Genomic DNA, 23,404 nt, shown 5'->3' with positions numbered 1-23,404 from the left:
TTCCTGGCTCATGTCTCCTTCCTCCATCATAAAATTCAGCAACCGTGGGCTGAGTCCTTTTCAGGCTTCCCATCTCTCTGATCTCTCCTTCTGTCTCATCTCTTTGACTGATTCTTCTGTCTTCTTCTTTCATGATTATATTGGGACCACCTCAATAATCCAGGGTAATCTCTTCATTTTAGAGTCATCTGATGAGCAATCTTAGTTCCATGTGTAATGTCTTTTCTGCCACATAACATAGCATATTCCCAGGCATAAACCAGGGAGAAGGTCACTGGGATCAAATTACTCCCACCTCTTCAGGCCGCCCACCACTTCCACCTCTGTGATTTTTTCTGTTCTGTTCTTATTTTCTTCAAAATGCTTATATAGGATGGATCCTGGCTCTTCTACAAAATACTCTTCTCTCATCACCTTTAATTGTCAAGTCTCCCCAAGAGGCAGGATTCTCCTCAGGGTGAGGGAATGGGAAACAAGTAGACCCATTGCAGTGCCCTTCTCAGTGCTACCAAAAGGAAGTACAAAGAAGACTGAACCTGAGGCTCCTGACTTCCATCCCATGCACTCATTCAGTGTCTGTGGAAAGAAGAACCCTGGTTTTACAGCGTGAACAGCACCACGCATGTGTGGGAATGGAGACAGCCGAGCAGCTCAGATGTGTGCTTATCATTTTAATCTGTCAGGTAATTCCCGGCCCTTTTTGTTCTCTTTCTCTGACTAATTCCGCAAAACAAATCCTGATCACCCATGGGTCCTGTTGGAAGAATGGTTCCCATTTCCTCTGCTCTTTTTTCAGAGCTTACTCTGAAGAGTCTCAACTCTGGCACCTGTCTTTTCTCTTCTATACTTTTTTATTTTTATTTTTTAAACTATCAGTTCAGTTCTGTTAGGTTGGTGAAAGAGTAATTGTGGTTTCTGCCATTAAAAGTTATCATAGTGTCCCACTTTCCAGGTTTTATGGCTTCTGTGAATATATTGCATTTTATGATTTTTCCTTCAATCGTAATTAAGATTTACAGAGAGATAGGAGGTGAAATTTTGGCTTCAGATTGTCAGCTTGGACCAGAAGCCACACCCATATTTAAATGCAATGATTTACTTTTCACCAAGACAACTTTTTGTTTTGCCGTCATGTAAATCCAAATTTAGTGTTGCAGAAAATGATCTTTTAAATTACTATGTTGACTTTAATATGTCTTCATTTTATATTTGCTATGAGAGTGGTTTCACATGAATGTTATCTATAATTTATTTTAAAATAACTTAGAAAAAATTAAAAATATCAGGATCCAAATTGTGTCTATTTTTTTCTCAAAGGTAAAAAATTATAAAATAAATAATGTCTAGAGAATTTGCTAATTTTCTAGGGTTATTTTAAAATTTGGAAAGTAAAACAATATAAAATGAGAGGCCAATCTAAGACACCTAGAAAAACAAAGTTCAAATTCTAGTGAACATCTGCAGAAAGAATTCTGCAAACTTGAATATCCACACACTTATAATTTTTATCATATCTTTTTAAAGTCAGGGCAAATTTTAAGTAATTAAGGAATACATTTATAAACGAGTAGTTTTTGGGCATAGTGGGGACAGATGTATCAGATCTGTAATGATGAATAAAGCCTAGCATCATTATGTCTAACTAATATTAACAGAATTATATTAGTCTTCTAGTTGACATTAGTGAGAGGAAGGATGAGTCCTCCACTCTCTCCTGGTATTTTCAATATCCAGCCGGATGTGGACAGGAATATTTACAAATGAGCAATACAAATTTGTTTAACAAAGGAAGGAAGCAAGGAATGATGAATGCACCAATACACTGAGATATTAGAGGGTGCTGCAATGAATTGAATGTACTAGATCATAAAGCACCTAGATGTAGCCTAAGAATAAAAAAACAAGTACACATATCAGGAAGGGAAGTGACACAAACTCTTAAGAAAAGCCCATACTGACCTGATTATGCAAAAGTCCTCCAGAGCTGAAAGCTAATTGCACTTAGATGGAATATAGATTGCTCTAAAAACTGAAAAATGATACTAAATGAAATTAAAATCAAAGGCCCACATTAAAATGGCAAAGAAGTTAAAAAGAGAATTTACTCATTCATTAAGATCATAAGCTAAGTTGAGGAATAAATTGGACATTTGAAATGCCTTGAAGCTAAGCAGACAATTTCCTCGAGCAATGCTCCTAAAGTTTTCCAGTATTTTACCAGGACAACAAAGACTGTCTGCAGCCAGAGAGAATATAGTCTAAACAGAAACCTAACACGCAGTGCAAAATATCACATTTCACATTGTTATTTTCCCCAAAACGGTCACAGAGTAATTTTTTTAATTATGAAAAATGTATTCTAAGAAAATAGAGAAGAAATAATGGACAAAGAAAATGCACACTCACTAAATATATCATTTAATTTTCCTCCCCATCTAATGAACCCTTAGAGGGTTGTCTTAATGATGGTTGGACTTTATAGGATGGGGTACAGGAACGTCACATGGATTCCTGGGGAAGAGGTCAGTGCTCTATAGCTCAATCGTTTGCATCTGCACCAAGCATCCAAGCAAGGCAGGATTCAAGGCAGTGGGCATTGTCAGGATTGAATGACTGTGTCTTTCCTTCCTACTCAGATAAGTTACCAAGTACCAGGGACTCCAAGTGGAGACCGTCAGGCACCTGGGAAAGGAATAAAAATTTCAATTCCTTTCTCTTTTATTGCTATGAACCAACTAGTGTTGCAAAATGCATTTACTTCTCAGGTTAGATTACTCTCAGCAATGGGAAGGGTGCCTAAGGAATTTCATGGAGCAGCACATTTAGGAATTTGAAATCATTCAAGCAGTCCACATGAAATTTATATTATAGGAGGATGTAAATAACTTGGATCTCTTATAGATGTTTGTGTGTCTTCGTGTTGAGTGCTAGCTAGCTCAGCGCTGCTTTTATTCATATCATTGCCCAAGAAGCCACAAAAGGGAATTGGTCTGTTCCTTGTTGAGAACATCACCTATTGTGTTCTCTTTCTATTTATTTCTGTTATTTTTCTCTGTGAAATGGCACTGAGGGGCGCGCATTTTGTAGATCAGTGTTACTGTTTCGTATATTGCTCACAGTCATTTTTAAATTGGAAATCCTTGGTGACTACAACTCTGTAAAGGAAATACCCCAGAAAACAGGAAATAATAGGAATCATTCTGTGCCTGCAGTATCTCAACCCATAGGTTGTAATTGAAGAGACAGTATTGCTAATGCTTTGATCCATCAATGTATTTAGAGTACAAAGACCATTTCCTGCTTTTCTTTTTAAAAAGAAAATCAGACTTTCTGTGTAATGACAATACATACAAAACTATCCCAATGTCTGTGTACACTCACACATACACAGGACAAGCTAATGGCTTCACGGCACGTAAACACCTCATAAACAGACCCTGACTACAAAAATATGCCTTATTTTCAATACATAGGGGAAAATTATTTTACCCAATTTGATATGCCTGTTTTGAAAATGTTAAATATTAAAATAAAAAGCTGTGATTTTAATCAAAATGTTGTTATTCAAAACAAATGCTAAAACTTGATTAATTTATAAATTAGTAATCTGGCTCTGAAGAAACACAATGATCTTTTAAAGCAAATATATCCGAAAATGTTATAGAACAGGTAAGAGAATCGTTCTCAATATTATAAAGTCAATATTAAAATTTGCGAAAAGAGTATTAGTTAGAATAATCTGTTACCTTTTTCAAACTTGAATTGAATGGGCTTCCAGTAGTTTTAATACTTCAAGTAGAAAATCAAATGGAAATAAAGTACTATAGCAATTTTCAAAAAGAAATTACAAAAATATTGGAAACAGTGACATCTCTGAGGAAGAAAGGTAGGGTTTAGAGGATGGGGTGTAGCTCATTTGAAGAGGATACCATTCATTGGAACTGCAGCTTTCCATTGAAAAGAAAGCTTTAGTTATGCATATTTTTCACTGATTGATAGAAAATAGTTAATTAGTTCAGATTCTGGCATGTCAGTTGCCAAACAGAATAATGTCTCAGGTAGTATATCGTTTATTCCTTTAGTTACAGGGCCAGGTAGAGTGGCATAATTATGATTTACTTCATTTTGACGGCTCCTTGGATTAGTTCTCCGTTTTGATTTCCAATTGTTGACCTCAGAGGTCACTGGTTTGCACCTATGCTTGAAGACACAAGAATCTATAAGGTTTTGACATAATGCAAAGGAATCTGATAATGCTCAATAAATAGTAAAAAAAAAAAATGAGCTTGAAATGATAAAAGATACAATACCAGAAAATTATTCTGATTTTTTTTTAAATAACAGAATTTAACACTCAGTTGGAACTCTTACTTAGAAGACCTAGAAAGACTTTATAATGACAAAAGTAGTCATTATTATAATAGTTTAGATATTTCCTGCCTTGATGCAGATTACATTTTATTTCAAAAACCATATCTGAAAGGCTTGGAAGACCTATTAAGCTGAGAAAATAAGAAAAAAAGTATAAATTAGTTTTTGAAGTACATGTTTCCCAGAGGCAGCGACAGAAGCTGGGGTCCTAGGAACCTCTGAGCGACACGGCACTCACAGTGTTGGCTGCATCAGTCACTCTGTGCCATGTGAGTAAGACACATTCTTAAAATTCTTACTGTTTTTTTTTTTTGAGACAGAGTCTCATTCTGTCGCCCAGGCTGGAGTGTAGTGGTGCAGTCTCGGTTCACTGACACTTCAGCCTCCCGGGTTCAAGGGATTCTCCTGCCTCAGCCTCCTGAGTAGCTGGGATTATACACTTGTGTCACCATGCCTGGCTAATTTTTTGTGTGTGTGTATTTTTAGTAGAGACTGGGTTTCACCATGTTGGCAAGGATGGCCTTAAACTCTTGACCTCAGGTGATCTACCCACCTGGGCCTCCCAAAGTGCTGGGATTACAGGCATGAGCCACCGTGCCCAGCAAATTCTGTGTTCTTATAAGAAATACAGATGCAGGAAAAGGAGAATGTGCATGACTAATGATGAAAGAGAGAGAGAGAAAGTATTATGTATTGAGAGAAAGGATTGTGTATCAAATGAACAATTCGACATTAAGAAGCAAGATAAGAGAAATAAAAAGGACCATGTAAAATGTTTAAACACGAATATTTAAAGAGTTGACAAAATAATGATGTGGAACATTTTACTTATAAAAAGGAAATATTAATTATAATAACCTATGTCTGCAAAGGAGTAAGAAAATGAGTCGTGTAATATACTTCTGGTGAGAATCCATGTAGTTATAAACCTTTTGAATTTTTGGCAATAAATATCAAAAGGCTTAAGCTTCTGCATACCTTCTGACCTTTCCACTCCAATTCAAGTTTGTTTTAACGAAACACATAGGAAGTACATGGAAATAAGTATGTATATATATGTTCTCAGTAACATTTTTTTATGTAGCAAAAAAAAAAGAAAAAATTTTATAATTAGTAAACATTTGTGCAATTTATATTATGCTCATATGCTGTACTATTACTCAGTCATTAAATTATTCTGTGAAAGCATACTTAATGGTTTGAAACACTATTAATGGTATAAGATGACATTTTCCTCTTGGTGGTAGATGAAGGTTTTCCTTATCTTCTTTTTGCTTATCTGCACTTACTAAATATTTTTAAATGATTAAGCATAGATTTTTTTTAGTATAAATATTACAATAAATATGACTTTGCAGAAAGAATGCTGTGGCGTTTTAGGATATTTAAACAAAATGGTTAATATTTTCAAAGAGACCACTTTTTACTGTCTAGAACAGTCAGCACATGAACAGAAAGCAGCGTGTTAAAAATGCAGATGGTTTGCAATGCATCATTATCATTAACAACAACAACAAAACAAAGATGGTTTGGCTTTACTCAGCCACTTACCAGAGGAGACCTGCCAGGAGACTCATGTAGGCACTGCTGGTCTCATTAATGGCAAGACACAGAGGGTAGTGGGCAGCTGTTGTTTAGGTTACTAAACACCTATTACCTCTTCTGGGAAAAGCACACAGATATGTTTTTGGGTAGCAGTCCTTCCCAGTTCAATGGATGCAGTTCAAGTGGGACTAATCTAACCCCTCCTCCACGCAGGAGGGGCTCCTGACTAACCTGACCAACTAGAGAATTCCATTCCTGGGTTACATGGTTGCCCAAGTGTGGGCATGCAGCACAAATCAAGACATGAGACTCCAGTGTCATGTATCTATGAAAATTATTGGAAATGAGGTGATAGCTTCCTGCTGCAATTTCTAAACAGAGAGGTTAAGACCTGTATCTCCTGCTGAAATAATCTAACAAGCAGAAAAGTAAAGCTCAGAGATGGGGAGAAAGACAGCTAAAGCTATAGTTGGAGCTGGCACTAGAGAGAGAGGGAGCTGTATTGATAAATCCATATTTATGTCAAATCTCTCCATTTACATCTCTACATCAATACATCTTTATATATCTCAACTTATCTACCTATCTTGTCTGTCATCTATCTACTTATCATCTACTTATAAAGTGATAAATATACCTTGATGTTTATCTCTGAATTTCTCAATTATGTATAAACCAACGAAGACTCTTTTTGTTTAACTCCATTTTTGTTTGATTTCTGCCACTTGCAAGAGTCCTGACCCACAAGCATACTTTCCTCACATAGACATTGTGAAGATATAATGAGATCGTTCACCTTGAGTGCTTGGCTGAACGTCTTGTACATAATAAGCATTCAGAATTGGAGGCATCACATTACCCGACTTCAAATTATACTACAAGGTTATAGTTACCAAAACAGCATGGTATGCATAGAAATAGGCATGTAGATCAATGAAACAAAACAGAGTACTCAGAAATAAAGCCAAATATTTACAGCCAACTGATCTTTGTCAAAGTGTATGAAAATATAAATTGGGGAAAGGACACCCTATTCAATAATTGGTGCTGAGAAAACTGACAAGCCACATATAGAAGAACGAAACTGGAACCTCCATCTCTCACCTCATACAAAAATTAACTCAAGATGGATCAAAGACTTAAGTCTAAGACCTGAAACCATCACAATTCTAAAAGATAACACCAGAAAACTTCTTCTAGACATTAGCTTAGGCAAAGAATCCATTACTAAGACCCCAATGGGACTTAATTAAACTAAAAAGACTTTGCACAGCAAAATAAACAATCAGTGGATTTAACAGACAACTCACAGAGTGGGAGAAAATCTTCATAATCTATATATTTGACAAAGGACTAATATCCAGAATCCAAAAGGAACTCAAACACATCAGCAAGAAAAAACAAACAATCCCATCAAAAAGTAAACTAAAGACATGAATAGACATTTGTCAAAAGAAGATATACAAATGGCCAACAAACATATGAAAACATGCTCAACATCACAAATCATCAGGGAAATGCAAATTAAAACCACAATGAGATAGCATCTTACTCCTCCAAGAATGACCATATTCAGAAAGTCAAAAAACAATAGATGTTAGTAGGGATGTGTTGAAGAGCAAATACTTTTGCATACTGTTGGGAATGGAAATTAGTACGACCACAAGGTAAAACAGTGTGGAGGTCCCTTAAAGAACTAAAAGTAGAACTCGATTGGCAGGTGCAGTTAAAATCTCAGGAATCACCACTAAAGAACTTATCCATGTAACCTAAACCCACCTGTACTCCAAGACCGTTAAGATTAAAATTTAGAAAACTGTCTTTCCAGGACTCTGCTTTCTCTCAAACTAAAATTAGAGGCTAGTAATTTTGCTAGTTTCTGTTGTAATAGCAGTGATCATAAAATATACAAGATAACCCAGAAGCTATGAATTAAATCTTCACCATGGATTTCATTCTTCCTTTAGAAATAAGCTGTCTAAACTCAAGGAAATTTCATTTCTCTATATCACCTTTTCAAGTCTATAAGTTTGTGATAGTAACACTCCATACTTACTTCCAAGGTTGCTCCCTGTCTCCTCTACACTTTCTCAATACTTATATATAAAGCCTGCAGGCTGGCATCTGTTTAATTTGCCTACTTCTGCAGATGAATGTGCATTTCTTAGGTTATAAACCAACTGAGTTTGTGGCAAATTGTTGAGGCAGCAATAGAAAACTAACATAATGGGTTCTTAGTAAATGTTTGTTGAATGAGTAAATTTCAAGAGAAAATTCTCAGGAGAAAATAAGGCAGAACATACTTCTTAGTAGGAAAAATATTATAAAAGAGAAAGAATATAAACTTATACAGATTCGCCACATTTATTCTTACAATGTCTCCCTAGAACAGCAAGTCTAGCAAAGTATTTTATAACAAAATACAGGGAAATAATCAATGGTAGACTAGATGAAGCAAATGTGGTACATATACACAATGGAATACTATGCAGCCATAAAAAAGAACAAGGTTATGTCCTTTGCAGGGACACGGATGGTTGATGAACAGGTTGAAGGATCTAATGTAGAACATGAGGACTATAATTAATAATAGTGTGTTGTAGTCAAGATTTTTGTTAAATGAGTAAATTATAGCTGCTTTTGCCACAGGGGTTGGGGGGTAACCAGGTGAGAGGATAGACATGATAATCTGTTCCACTATTGACCATTTTCCTATATATATGTATGCTGTGGTTTGAATGTGCCCCCCAAATCTCATGTGTTGGAAACAATCTTCAAATTTATACACTGATTGGAGGTGGGGCTTTTGAAGGGACTTAGGATCACATAAGGTCATCAGACTGGGGCCTGATGGTAGAACCTATGGCTTTATAAGAAGAGGAAGAGACGCCTGAGCTGGCAGGCATGTTCCCGTGTTCTCTCCAAGTGATGCCCTCCACTGTGTTGCAACATGCCTGGAGAGTCCTCACTAGAGCTGACGCTCTACCTTGGACTTCCCAGCCTCTAAAACTGTAAGCAACAAATACCTTTTCTTTATACATCATCTAGTCTCTGGTATTCTGTCATAACAACATAAAATGGACCAAGACAATGTATCTTATATCATCGTACTGTACACCTTAATATACCTTAAATACGCAAAATAAGATTTATTTATTTTTAAAAGAGTATAAAAAAGCAACGCACCAAGCTAAGTGGGAAGTCAGATGTGCTGGCTTTTCCTGAGTGCTTGAAAGCTACTTAATTTCTCTATTCTTCAAATTTACTTATTTGCTAAATTTAATGATTGAGCACATTAGACGAATATGACCAAGAAAGTCCCTGCCTGCTTCTTCACTCGTGGCGGATGTTCCAAGCTGTTTACTGTGTCCACTGTGATTTCTGTATTTTCGCTTCAGGCTGAGGCTGGCAGTCTGCAGTAAACAACATGGTGCCCACCTGCTGGAGCTGGGCAGCAGCTTGGCCCCTTCTAGTTCTACAGCTCTGTGATTTTACATGTGGAATTCTTTAATTGTCTGTCCATATTTGCTTTTGTGTGTGCGCAAATTGATGGAGCTCATGAGTTTTAATAAATTTGAAGGTTCCTCATGGAAATTTTCTATCCTTTAAAAGATTATTCATCCCTTTGTGGAAATAATGATGGAAATGAAGGGAGATAGAAACTAATTTTTCTGGTAAAGATTAAGGCTGAGAATTTGAAAGCTGTCCAGAAATGAAATTTAAAAGTTACATAAACATATTAGTCTATATTTCCTTTCAAAACCTCAAATACGAACCCATAAAATCGGGCTAGGAATGACGAACAAATATACTTTCAAGTGGAAGAAAATTTTTCCAGAGATGGAGAGTTTATCTGGCAAGTTTTGAGATTTTTCTAGTCTTTTTTTTTTTCATTTTAAATAGATTTTATTTTTTAGTGCACTTTTAGATTTTCAGCAATATTGAGCAGAAATGACAGAGAGTAGCTAGATTTTTCAGAGGAAAAAATTCCCTACCTGCAGTTTCCTGAGATGATGGGTTTTCAGATTTAGGTCTGAAGTCTTCCAATTATAAAAACCATGATTAATGGGACATAGCACACACAGCAGCATTGCAAATTGATTGTGCTTCTAGATTCCTTAAAAAGGAGATTCATCAAATTTACAAAAATAATTTTACTTTACAATTAAAGACTATCTGCAATGTTAATACCCTTTCTTCATTACTACTCTCTCCGCGTAATTATCATCCTCTAAATCCTGCTGGCTGAGCTCCCTCGATGCCTTTATAATTCCCTTTTATTGCTTCCTGTTCTCTAATCCTCCAGAACTTCTGAAGCACGCAGAATTTGTCTTCATATAAGAGTTAGAATTTGTTCTTTGCTTGAACAAATAATTGAATGTGTCTGTTTCATTCTAAAACATCAAGGCATTGCTCAGTGTATTCCTCTGCCAGGGCTGGGCTGTCATAACAAAGCCCACATGCTAGGGGCTTAAACAACGCAATTTAGCCTCTCTCATTTCTGGGGCTACATGTCCAAAATCAATGTGTTGGCAGGGTTTGCTCCCCTTCTGGGGGTTTTCAGGAAAGCTCTGGCCTTTCTAGGCCTTTCTTCTTGGCTTATAGATAGTCGTCTTCTTCCTACATCCATTCACATTGTTTTCTCTCTATGTGTCTATATCCAAATTTCCCCTTTTTATAAGTATGCTGTTATGGGCAGAATTGTGTACTCCGAAAATTTACCTGTTGAGGCCTTAACTCCCAGTACTCCGATGTGTGAATGTATTTCAAGATAGGGCCTTTAAGAGGCGCCATGAGGCTTTTAAGGTGGATCCTAATTCAGTAGGACAGATGTCTTTACTGGACACACAGAGAGGAAATTTGGACACACAGAGAAACCCCAAAGATACTTTGGCATGGAGGCAAGACCGTGTGAAGACACAGCAAGAGGGCAGTGTCTCCAGGCCAAGGAGAGAGGCCTCGGAAGGAGCAGAACCTTGATCTCAGACTTCTGGTCTTCAGAAGGGTGAGAACATTCATTTCCGATGCTCCAGCCCCGCCGCATGTGGGATTTTGTCATGGGATCCCTGGTAGACTCACACATACACCAATCGCATTGGACTAGACCCCATCCTAACGACCCATTTTCACTTGATGAGCTCCACAGTGAAGCTATATCCATATGTGGTCACTTTCTGCGGTGCTGGGGGTTAGGATGTCAACATCTGAATTTGGAGAGCAGGGGACACAATTGAACACATGACACTCCGTTTGGTACATCCATTCAAAATGTAAATTCCATAAACTTAGAGGCCACATCACTTGTCAGCCTTTGTGTTAAGTTCCAGTGTTCCAGGTGATGGAGCTGTGTGACGGAGGTATGAGCTCCGTTCGGCAGGAGCCGCTCTACTGCATTGACAGGAGGGTGGGATGCAAGAGAAAAAGTGGCTTTGACATGAAATACTGAAGTGCTTCCTTTTGACTCTAAGGGAGGACACTTTGTTAAAGTGCATCCAACCATCAGCTCCCTTGTCATTCCCAGCACTGCCACAGATGCCCGTGGGCAGGAGCACTGCAGGCGGTGCAGGGCATGGGTGACCCTCACTGCTGCCCTGAGCACCACCTCCCATCTCGGAGCTTCTTCCCGCTCAAAGGACGGGTTGCTACTCATTAATGAACTCATCCGAAGTTAGCTTACTGAGTACACACAATGTGTCAGGCACTTTTTTGGTGTCCTGTGGACACTCCAGAGGACATAAGTTCTTACCCTAACCCAATTCACCAAAAGGGGAAGGAGACAGGCAAGCAGGCCTGTGATGAAAATGCAGCCCAGTGAGCGTCACAGCAGCAGCAGCACAGGGCACTCTGGGCACACTTGCTCCAAATGCCCCCTCGCGGGTCAGGGAGGGCCTCGTCCTGGGAGCTACAGTTGCTCCAGGATTAGCCAGAGGAAGGTTTGAGGGATGGGTGTCCGAAGCAGTGGGGCTTGGCATGTTGGGTGGCTACATTTGGGGTGTTGGGTCCCAAAGGGGAAGTGATGATGAATGAGGCCAGGAAAGGGGGAAACAGGTCAAATCAAGGCAGCTTAAGGAGCCTGGAGACTCTCCTAAGGGAATTAGGACGTCGAGCAAGGGGCATGATCTGTGCCAAACATGGGTTGCACGGCAAGCATCTCCCACACGATGAACGCGCAGAATCTTTCATCCGTCTACTTCTTGGTACGCACTTACTTTACAGTGAAATTCACAGGCTGTATGTAGTAAATGATACAGCAACAAAAATATGCCTTTCAGAACTGCACTAATGACAGACAGCTAGGAATAACCTAAATGGCCATTCGTCAGGAACTGAGTAAATATACGACAATCAATCTGTAACCGTGACATCGGTCACCAGCTGACTGGGGGCGCGGACTTGATCTTGGCTGCTTTGTGTCTTTTGGATATTGTGTCGTGAGCATGACTTATTAATTTAAACATAAGTAAACACACTTCATTTAAATATTTCGACAGTATGTAATATCAACTGCCGTAGTCCCGGTGACTTTAGTGTGGCCACAGGACCTGTTCCTACTCACTGGTGGCATCAGACGTAACTCTGAAGTTGAACCTTAAGGGCCCTGGAGCTGCGGGGCCGGGGGGCCCGGTGAAAATGAATGTTCATGCAGTGAAATGGCCTTTTTACCCTATCGGCACAGCAATGAAGAGGTGGTGACTGTGAACTATTTTGGCTTTTGTCTCCAGTTCTTGAAAACTGGCCTTTCCATGTGATCTCTTCCAAGGTCTAAGATATGTGCATATATGTTTAGAGATGTCTATCAACTTATGGATAGATAGACTGAGAGACTATCCATCTATCTGTCCATAAGTTGATAGATTGAGAGATTATCCATCTATCTGTCCATAAGTTGAGAGATTATCTATCTATCTATTACAGATAGACTAAAAAAGACTAAATCTCGGCAAATGTCCCTAAGCCAAGCCGAACAAAGCATCCCTCTCCCTCCCTCAGGTAATGACATACTCCGTAAAGGAGGAGGTAATAGTGAAGGTTCCGGTGAGTCTTACTCCCTGGCAGGAGTGAGTCTCGGTGCTGAAGTCGGTGTTTGCAGACCATCAACCTATCTGTAGATAGATTGAGAGATTATCCGTCTATCCATCCATAAGCTGATAAGTTGATAGGTATCTCTCAGCCCACTTACACACAAAAAAAGATGAAAACAGGGCAAACGTCCCTAAGGCAAGCCCAACAAAGCCTCTCCCTCCCTCCCTCAGGTAATGACATATTCTGTAAAGGAGGAGCTACTAGTGAAGGTTCCCATGAGCCTCACTTCCTGGCAGGAGTGCATTGGTGGTGAGGTCTGCGTTTCAGACTCCCTATGTCTGGGCTTGTCACTCTTTCGACCCCATAAATTGGTCAATAAAGGGACAACATACCATATTTAGGACTGAAACAGTAGTGTCAAACGGTAACGTAACACCTGGAGAACCATCATCTTAAAATAGCATTCTAGAAGTTTTCTTCCTAACTGAACTTTTTGTTTTCAAGTTTTCTTCTTGGGGAACGTACACATTTATTCCATCAGTGTTGCAATACCTAAATTGATTCACTCTTTATTTGCAATTAACTTTAAAACTAATTTTAGAGTTGTGCTTACAAATTGTTCTTCAATTTTTAAGCCTAAAGCATTTTTTATTTTAATTATGTACATTACCTGTACATAATTTTTTAGCTATTTTAATTACATCTATGTAAAATTTAGCTATTTTAATTATATCTATGTAAAATTTAGCTATTTTAATTATATCTATGTAAAAATTAGACATGTGAATTATGTATAAATTATGTAAATATATGTTGACATGGTATATATATTACATATTATCTCTACAATCTATTATATATTATAAAATATGTATAATGCAAGTATAAGGTGGTTTAGATTCATAATAATATTCACACAAACATTTTAGAAACTTTTGCTCTCTGTTCTTACCCTTTACACTAACTTATTTGTGTGTGTGTGTGTGTGTGTCAACCGAAGAACCTCACTAACCAATCTGACAAAATTAGCCATCTAAGCAGAAAATTTTCCAGAGAACAATGATCCCAGTCTTCTTTTCCTTACTCAACCAGAAAAATGCCTACGTTCCAAAATGCTTGTAACACTCGTTTTTAACGTGACGTGTGATGTTGAGAAAGCAGGACGTGTTTGTGGAACATTGAAACTTGCATCTCAAAGACAGCAAGCTGTGGGCGTGGTCACCTTCTGTTAACCCACCGACTGAGTTTTTCCAGCTGTCCATAGCAAGGAAACAATTGCCTACACATTAACTTGAGGATGGGCTGACTGGTCATTTCCTGTTCCACTACAAATGCTGGACTAAGAGCCAGGAAATGTGGGGCTATTCTTGTTTCTGTAATTGTCTTGCAGGAGTGGTTGATCCTATGTAAAAGCAAAGCATCAGACTAGACTTCAGTAATTTCGGTTTGTCTGACATTGACTGATTCTATAATCACACAGTATAATTTCATTGTTCAAAGTAGTCCAGTATCCAGGACAGCTACCAAGTGGGCATACATTCTTCACAAAGATGTCTCACTTGCAGACAAAACAGGTAAACACTCTCACTGAGTAAGATTTCACCTGTCCTGGGAAATCTCACTTGGCCATATCCTTCCTAAACTGACATTCCAGAATTCAAATTTTCCTTTGGCTTCCTGCTTTGACATCTACTGTGTGGTCAGTAGTTCTAAGTCTGCTCATTCATGTCAAATGCCGGGAAACCTTTGTTACGGGTGTGTGCTGTCACCTCCTTGCTGTAAGAAGATCACCACCTGTTTTGATTCAGCTTCCATCTAACAGCAGATTCACCAGCTCAGCAGTGCAAGTGCTGGCACCATCTCTCAGAGGGCAGCGCACACAGTCGGGCTGGAGCAAAGGGTGACTCTCCTTCCAGAGGGTTCATAGGACCTGAACATATTTGCCAGACACAGTGCCACTTCTGTGCAAGGTTAATGAGTGAGTATGGGCTGACGTCACTAAGTCTTCCCTCAATGGCATCAAAAAAGACAGTTATCAGGCATTGTGCTCCATCCCCTGTGGTATCCCCTGACCTGGTGACAGGCCCTGGCATGGCTCAGGCTGGGTCCTCAATGGTTCCCTGGGGCAGCTGGCTCAGGACGCCCCACTGAAGCACAGACGCTTCTCAGGGTAATTGAACTCCTGTCCCTGCAAGTGCTCCTGGCTTGGTTTTCTCCATTCTCCCTCATCTGATGCCTTTCATTTCTCCTCTTAGATCAGGCAAGGTATAGCAGAGGCAAGGTGAGAAGCAGGATAACTTGAATTATGTTAGAATTTCCCCCAAAGGCTGTCAAGGTCAGCATGCCTGGGGGCAGAGGGGGTGGTCACGAGCTCTCTTGGCTCTCCAACAAGCTTCATGCAGGTGAGCGGGAGGCAGGTGTCTTCCTCTTCCCACACAGACAAGTGTCAAACCTTATTCTCCTCTGCAGCTGCAGTTGCTGCTACTCAGGCTCCACCAGGCTGGGCTACAGGGGGTCCCATCTGACTCGGGCCTCTGCTCTCAGCAGCCCCGTGCACTGAGTGCCCGGCACTGGCTCAGTACTGTTGGCCACTGGTGGAGGTGAGGCAATGAGACCTCATGACGGGGGTGATTTTCCAAAATTCGTAGCAACTGGCAGAATCCAGACATCCTAATTTCTCCTCCATTCCCAACATGCATTCTCTTGACAAAGGCAAAGTTGACCTGTTGGGATCTTTATGAACGTAGAAGTCAGGAAAAGGAATCATAAGTCTAAACGATCTGAACTCAAACCTTAAATAAATCTCTAAAAGTACAGTGTTCTAATGGAAGAAGATGTCACGAACATATGAAGTTACTACATTTTACTTGGTTTTATAACCTACTCTCATATTTCTTTATTTTATTCTTGGTATACCATCTCCCTTCACATTTCTTTTTTGGCCCAAACTTTGATATATTTATTAGAATATTTTGTATGTCATTAAATGATGCTATAACTACATTGGTCTTTTTATTATTCTGTTTGCAGGGAAAAGAAAATGCCATGATTTTAAAAAATTAATTGAACATATGCACACACAGGGGAAAATAAATAAATTGAAAATGGCATAAATGTTCAAATTAAAATATACAGAAACAGATTTTTTTTCTACTGAAATTTTCTTTCAGTGAGAAAATCTTTTTGTGTTTTAAAAACCTTTCTCAACTCACTGGTCATGTGAGGACTGAATTTTGGTGAATGTTTTTTCTTTCACAGTCGTGAACTCATTCACAAGTAAACCGTGAGATGCCAAACATTAAACAAAAAAAATTCCTTCGAATGTGATCAATGCAGGTCTATGCATGTGATCAATGCAGGTCTATGCATTTTCCCCTTTCTGTCGTCTGCAGGCAGTGAACGTCCTTTCAGATACTCTGCAGGCGCGCAGAGCCGCCACCAGGGGGCGCCCACCCAACATCGCAGCCTCAACCGCCTGTCAAGTAAGAACAACAGCAGCCCACAGTATTTTCCCCAGAGACAGAAACATAACCTTATTCTTGTCACAGCTCAAAAAGGAAAAAAAAAAAAAAAAAAAATCAAACGCAGAATTTACATAGAATTCTTAAAACATGTTTTATCTCCATTGTCAGTAACCCCCCGCAGACCAACTTTTACTTTGATTCCTTCAGTAATTTCCCTATGTAAGAGAGCAGCAAATCATGGCTGGTCTATTTTATCTATCAATCAAATGGTAATTTTCTTAATGTTTGTTACCATAGCACCCACAGCCTGTGCTCCTCTGCTGCCTCTGTTTTCTTCAGCTTGGTTCACTGTTACAGGTAAGCAATCAAGGATTTCTCCAGGGGACTCTGGAATGAGGCGAGGGAGTGTGGAGAGGGAAGCCCACGTAATTACCACGATGACGGGCTGACATCGTAGAATCCAAAAACGACTTCCACCCCCTCACTTTAAAGATGAAACAACTGAGTTTCTAAAATAGCAGCACATTATGCGAACTGAGCTTGCAAACCCAACAGAACCCACCTTGACAAATTTTAGCTCAATACTGCCTAACATTAAATGACATGTTTCACCCTGACAGCACTTCAGAATTTCTTTCCAATTAATTTTTAAAACATTTCTTTAGTCACATGTCAGTTTTATACTTTAACAGAAAAAAAAAAAATCAAGAGCAATCTCAGGCAAAGTGTCTTTCCTTTTATCTCCTAAGACAGGATTGGAATTAAACATATTCGTGGGGATGCCCTTGTCATCAAGATCCATGGTTAGAACATTTGGTCATGACCTTCTGTAACATCCTCAATCAGAGCATTCTATAGTGATGGGCATGCATTCTCAGATATTTCATTTTTTAAAGTAAGTTCCTGGCTTAGTAAAGGATCATAGGTACACAAAGTAGCAGATGATAAAAAAATATATACATTTAAAACTTTCAAATTTGGAACATGGTGATGTGGACACCATAGAGAAATTATGCAAAAGATACTAAATTTAATAAGTGTGACCAAAATGGTAAATAACTCCTGATCATTTACAGAAATTGTTCATTGATTCCAAGGGCTGATACTCCTTTTCTGTGAATAACAGGAATCCTAGGATTAGTATATAGCCAACAAGACAATGAGAGGAAGAACTTGAGGCCCTCTAAGATGCTGGGTACAATGGACGTGGAGAAAATGAATCACTGTGCCACTGCTTTGCCACTAAGTAGAAGCAGCTTGAAGAAAACCGATGCTTACATGGACAGTGTCTGTCATCAGGCCATATGCAGTTATATGCTCACAGAATAACTTTTTTTTTGAGGTAGAAAAGTAAGGAAAGAATCCTCAATATCGTAGAGGGAATTCTCCATCCTTCTGGAAGCTGTGAATTGGATGCATTTCAAATAGCAGGAAAACCATTATAATTAAATTTGTTGAATTGGAAGGAATCTCCACCTATTCCTTTAATTCTTAGTGAGAAACGATTGCATTTTTAACATCTAGAGTGGAAATCAAACACTTTATGATTTTTTTTCAAAAAGAAAAATTGCTGGAGGTAAGATTAAGGTCAACTTGGTGAATTCTTTTTGATGTCACTGTGTTTAGTGATCTTCACTGTGCCTAACTCAGGAGACATCCAACAGAACCACCTGTGAACATGTGAAGTTGCTCTAAACTCGCCAGCCAACCTAAGGCCATCCAGGTGGTCTTCAGTTATCAGCAGCCAACTGGGAAACTAGAAAAGTAGTTCCATTTCTCTTCTGTATTTAGTCTGGTCCTTCCTGAGTACAGAAGACACGTCATGCAAAATGCATAAAGGTACCTGAGACGGCTCACATTTACTTCCAAGCTTATTTATAATGTAAGCTATTTAAAAATTCACGTACATTTGTAGGAGACGAACATCCAAAAACGCGCAACTTAAAATCTGGGAACAAATTATACGCACATGTCTCACTAGTTTCCTTAGAAGCATGACAAGCCACTCCACAGCTTACCAGTGGCCCTCTGGGAGCTGTCCTCTATTCTAACATCATCCAAGATGAAAGCCGCTCTGGGGGCCATATCTGGGACTCTTATGAGCAGCGGACAGGCAGCTGTGATGGACAGGAGTAGAAATCTCCTTGTTCAGGTTCAGCAGTGCACTCTTTCATTTTTTTCTTTCTTTTGAGATAGGATCTCGCTATATTGCCCAGGCTGGAATGCAGTGGCAGGATTACAGCTCAATGAAATCTCCAGCACCTGAGCTCAAGCAATCCTGTCTCTCTCTGCCTTCCAAATAGCTGGGACTACAGGTGCACACAGCTGTGTCTGGCTACTTTTTTTATTTTTAATTTTTTGTAGAGGCAGGGTCTTGCTGTGTTGTCCAGACTGGCCTCAAACTCCTGGCTTCAAGCAATCCTCCCACCTCAGCCTCCCCAAATTGTAGGGATTACAGGCATAAGCCACTGCATCTGGTCTCATCAGTACGCTCTTAAGGGACACCGGTAACCAATGATGGGAAATGATGGCAGCTAGTTACGAACATAGGCGAGAATTCTTCCAAGAGGCATGGGTCACACTTTAGAAAAGAAGATCAATCTGAAAATTATTATCTTTTTTGTCAGGTTGTTCTTTGCAGAACTTCAAGGTAAAATGACTTCAGAATTTATTCTGTGTATTTTTGAGCAATTTAAAAATAAAATGACCATTAATCCAATTGAAAGTGACATAAGAACAGTGAGGTTTCCAAATGTTCAGTAATGAGATTATCCTGGGGGCCTCTCACAGAGATGGCATTTTTCACTGGATCTGATGAAAAATCTCTCTTTTCCTGTCACTTTTCCTTAATGATGTAGCTATGGCTATGAAAAAGCTGTTTTTACCAAACTTGAAAACAATTAAAAATGCAAACTGCATTCTCTGCCCATGTTGTGAAGTGAGAGATTTAATTCTACCCCAGCATTCTGAATGCGTATGGAGGAAGCGGGTGAGCATTCAAACATACATTTCAGATTCACGAATACAGATACATTTGGGAAAAAGATAACACGCAAACACCTCATCCTTCGTTTGGGTTTTCTGTCTACTTTGAGAACTTGGTTTGAAAACTATTGTTCTTCTCTAAGACAAAAGCCAACATGAGTGTAAATGCATAAATACAACCTGTACATAAAAATCTAATAGCTTCTCTGAAGTCCTAATGTCACAGCACCTCACTGTCCCTCAATAAAAAAAAAAATGAAGGCCTTATCTTCACGGTTATCTGTGGAATGTTCTATGCTAAATTCAATATGAATTAATAGCCTGTGTCTGGTGAATTTTGTCTCAAACTCAAAGCAAGAAGATACTGATTTCCTCCTTCCCTCCTTCCTTTCCTCTTCTTCTCCCTCCCCACCTCCAGCAGAGAGGAACTACATAAAAAAATGACTTAAGCATGAAATCAGCAGAATAACACACAGGACTGTGAAATTATTGTACGTTTCACTTTCCTGAGTGAAATAGCTGTGGCTGGTTAGTGACGTAACTCGCTCTTCTCCCTCATCTGTAATGCTTGCAGCAAATCCACATGGGGTGGGGTTGGCCATTGCACTTTCTAACTTAATAGTGAAGGGGTGGTGTCTCCGAGAGAATGCACACAAGAAACAGAATGAAGTCTGAGGCTCCTGACCTTCAGTCATGCATTCTTCCCACAAGCTTGGGCAGCATGAGAAATACTAATCCAGGCCGGGCACGGTGGCACATGCCTGTAACTCCAAGACTTTTGGGAGGCCAAGGCGGGTGGGCAGATCACTTGAGGTCAGGAGTTGGAGACCAGCCTGGCCAACACAGTGAAACCCAAATACAAAAAATACAAAATTAAAAATATAAAAATGAGCCCAGTGTGGTGACACACACCTGTAATCTCCACTACTTGGGAGGCACAAGAATCACTTGAACCCAGGAGGTGGAGGTTACAGTGAGCCAAGATCACACCACTGCACTCCAGCCTGGGTGACAGAGTGAGACTCTGTCTCAAAAGAAGAAGAAAAAAGAAATACTCATCCAGTAGTTAGGGAGAGCTTTGGCGGACTATCTCTTGATAGCTTATCACTTAGAACACTATGGCTGAAGAATAGGTATGTAAATAAGAGATGCAAAAATAATTTGATACATTCTCATGTTGAACATCTTAATATGTCACTCTGTTTTAGAGGAGTTTGGTAAATCTAATGTATGAAGAGAATTTTCATGTTTCTCTGCCCATGTGATAGTGCTTTATCCTTAAACTTGAAAACGAAACATGCTACATACGACTCAAGCCACATAGTTACAGGGACGTCGTATAGCACTGTCTTTACAAAAAGAGAATGCAGAGTCCCAACTCTGATTGTCACAACACCCTGGCAAACTATCTTGTTATTACCGTCTAATTATCGTTTTTTTTTTTAAAAAAAAAAAAAAAAAGACTCTTATTCTTTATATCGTATTCTGTCTAAATTAGGTAATGCTTATAAATATCTAGAAAAGGAGTGCTGATATTTGTGTTTTGCCCAGTCTGACTCATTTGCTGAAAGAAGTAGACATTGTTTAATAGATAGACTTGTGTGGCTCCAATACACACACACACACACACACACACACACACACACACACACACAACTTAGGCAGATATTTTTAATGCTCAATACTTTCTACGGATAAAATAACATAAAAATTCATAGAAAATAAAAAGAAAACAGACAAGGAGACATAGACTTCTTGCTAATTTGGAAAGCACGATTTCACTGGCCTTATCACGTCTTCTGTTCTTACGTAATTCAAAGGGAATGCAGGCAGAATCTCACCTACGCTAGTTCACATGGAAGCATATCTAATGATTGCTAATATTTTGCCATCATTTTTGCACAGTTAATAACTGTGGTCTCAGTTATAGATAGACCACGTGGCACAGCAAGTGAATCATTTCCAGACCAGTCGAGGGGAGCTTTCGGTGCTTCTATTAGCGAAAGTGCGGAAAACTACCAGTCGCCTCTTCAAGGTTATATCCGTGGAAGGAAACAGCAGAGCAAACAATCATCACCCAAGAAAGCAAAACCACCGGAGACCGTGTACGGACTCCCAGCCGGCACTGTACCTGTGCAGATGAAACTGGAGAGGCCTCCGTAGATGACTTCGTCATTGTCGGGCAATATAAACGGACACCTCGTCTGAACCTCCAAACAGTATTGCTTGCAAGGAATTGTCTTTCTGCAGTTAAACTGTGTGACTTCAAAATACTGGGAACAGAGCCAGGCTTTGTAGACAATCTGAAAAAGAAAAAAAGAAGAATGAAAAATATAGAGGCGTGACAGCAGTTAGACTGATGGAGGACACAGGCACGGAGAAGCATGCAAGCGTGCTGTGGTTTCCAGCGGATCCTAAGACTCATTGCGAGAAAGCGAATCACACGAGGGCAGCTCCAGGCGATAAAAACAGAGCAACCAAAGTCTTCGCAACAAAAGCAAAACAGTATCTGACTGCGTCCCTAATAGACTGTAAAAGGTAGTCTGGCCTTTATTTGTATGTGGCTCATCTGAAAAACAGTGGATTTAAGCAGGAGGTTACGTTTCCAAAATCCACTGATGTCTAAAGTACAGCGAATGACTGGCCCTGTGGCTCTACCGTGCGGTGGTTATTTGCTGCAATGTGGCTGGAGAGCCGGTTCCCTCCGCATGGAGTCCCACGTCTATGCCTCCATCGGACGCTAGATGGCGCGACGCACTTTACAAAGACGGCCCAGCAGGCGTTGGCAAACTGCTGGTTAGGTCTTGGACTTTCAGAGGCACAGAACAGGCAGAAATGGACGTTCACATTTATGACTCACACCAAATGCATTAGAAATCTCACTGTCTGAAAGCCCGGAAATACCCGGCATAGATCAGACATCATATGCCGTGGTGTGGTTAGGAGTAGGAGGGAAACCTCATCAGACCCCCAGCTTCAACCTTCTCCATGATGTGCGAGCCGCATCGATGTTTGCTATGAATTTATATAGTTCCATCAAATGGGAAGGCATTGGGACTTCATTCATCTCTTTGTTTGGGTGGCTGTTTGGGAAAACAAACATTGAAAAAATTGCCTTTTTCTGATCCAAGGGAATAAGCCGATCTTAAAACAATGGCAGATGTACCCATCTGCAGCAGAGCTCACTGAAATTCAGTCATCCTCCAGGTGCTCGGCACACATGGCTTTTATTTGTCTATTTCTAGGGTTAATATTGTCCAAGCAACATTTTGCCAGTCATATTTTACCTAGAAAAATGGAGGCTCTGCAGTTAAAGATGGCCTAAGAGAGTATAAATACTTAAACAAGAATAATAGCTAGTATTTATCAACTTTATACTCTTTTCTAAGTAAGTTATAAACTTTTCTCCCATGCAATTCTCAGCATGCCCTTTTGACATAACTACTAGTCACATTTTGAACAGGAATAATATTAAATAATAATAATATTAAGTAATGGAAGTGGAAATTCCAGACTTCAAACCCATGTCTGTAGGACCCCAAAGACTGTGTTCCTAATAGTTATTCTATATTTAATCTGAAAACTACTTTTAAAGCACTTATGAAATCACAAGGGAGTTGCAGATGGACCTAAAATCAGCATGGCCCTCCATGCCCCGGGTCAATATCCATTTGGTATAAGGATGATTGTATATTTGTATTCATAACTTGTATTAGGTTGATCAAAGTGAAATTTTATTCTGTGATCAAAGTGCCTCAGTAGAGGTAAAATGAGATAAATGTCAAAGAGAGATACACTTTTAAATGGCCAAAAGTGATTTTTCTTTGCCAGTCATCAATGGCTCACAATCACCATGTAACTTGTTAGTAAAACATACAAATAATTAGAATTCTTATAGACCTTTTGAATGGGTCTTCACAGAACCGTGTACATTGAAAAATTGCACTGGAGGAAAGTGTTACAATAGCTGAAGAAACCTCTAAGAATCCTTACGCCAACTGGGAAGTGGAAGTGGG

The 23,404-nt window shown here is 39.4% G+C and overlaps 1 protein-coding gene across 1 annotated transcript in view; it reads right to left on the bottom strand.

Annotated features, from left to right (window-relative positions):
- The window catches only part of NALF1 (NALCN channel auxiliary factor 1), a 675,567-nt gene that overhangs the window by 19,461 nt on the left and 632,702 nt on the right, over nucleotides 1–23,404 (bottom strand). The window contains exon 2 of the mRNA XM_012440927.3: nucleotides 21,520–21,691. Within this exon, the coding sequence (XP_012296350.2) occupies nucleotides 21,520–21,691 (172 nt within the window). The remainder of the gene's footprint in view (nucleotides 1–21,519; nucleotides 21,692–23,404) is intronic.

This window comes from Aotus nancymaae, unplaced genomic scaffold, assembly GCF_030222135.1.
Source record: "Aotus nancymaae isolate 86718 unplaced genomic scaffold, 86718_ANA_hifiasm-v0.15.2.pri h1tg000044l, whole genome shotgun sequence".
NCBI classification, from domain to species: Eukaryota; Metazoa; Chordata; class Mammalia; order Primates; family Aotidae; genus Aotus; species Aotus nancymaae.
The sequence above is the reverse complement of the archived record's forward strand: the minus strand, read 5'-3'. Positions and strand labels throughout refer to the sequence as shown.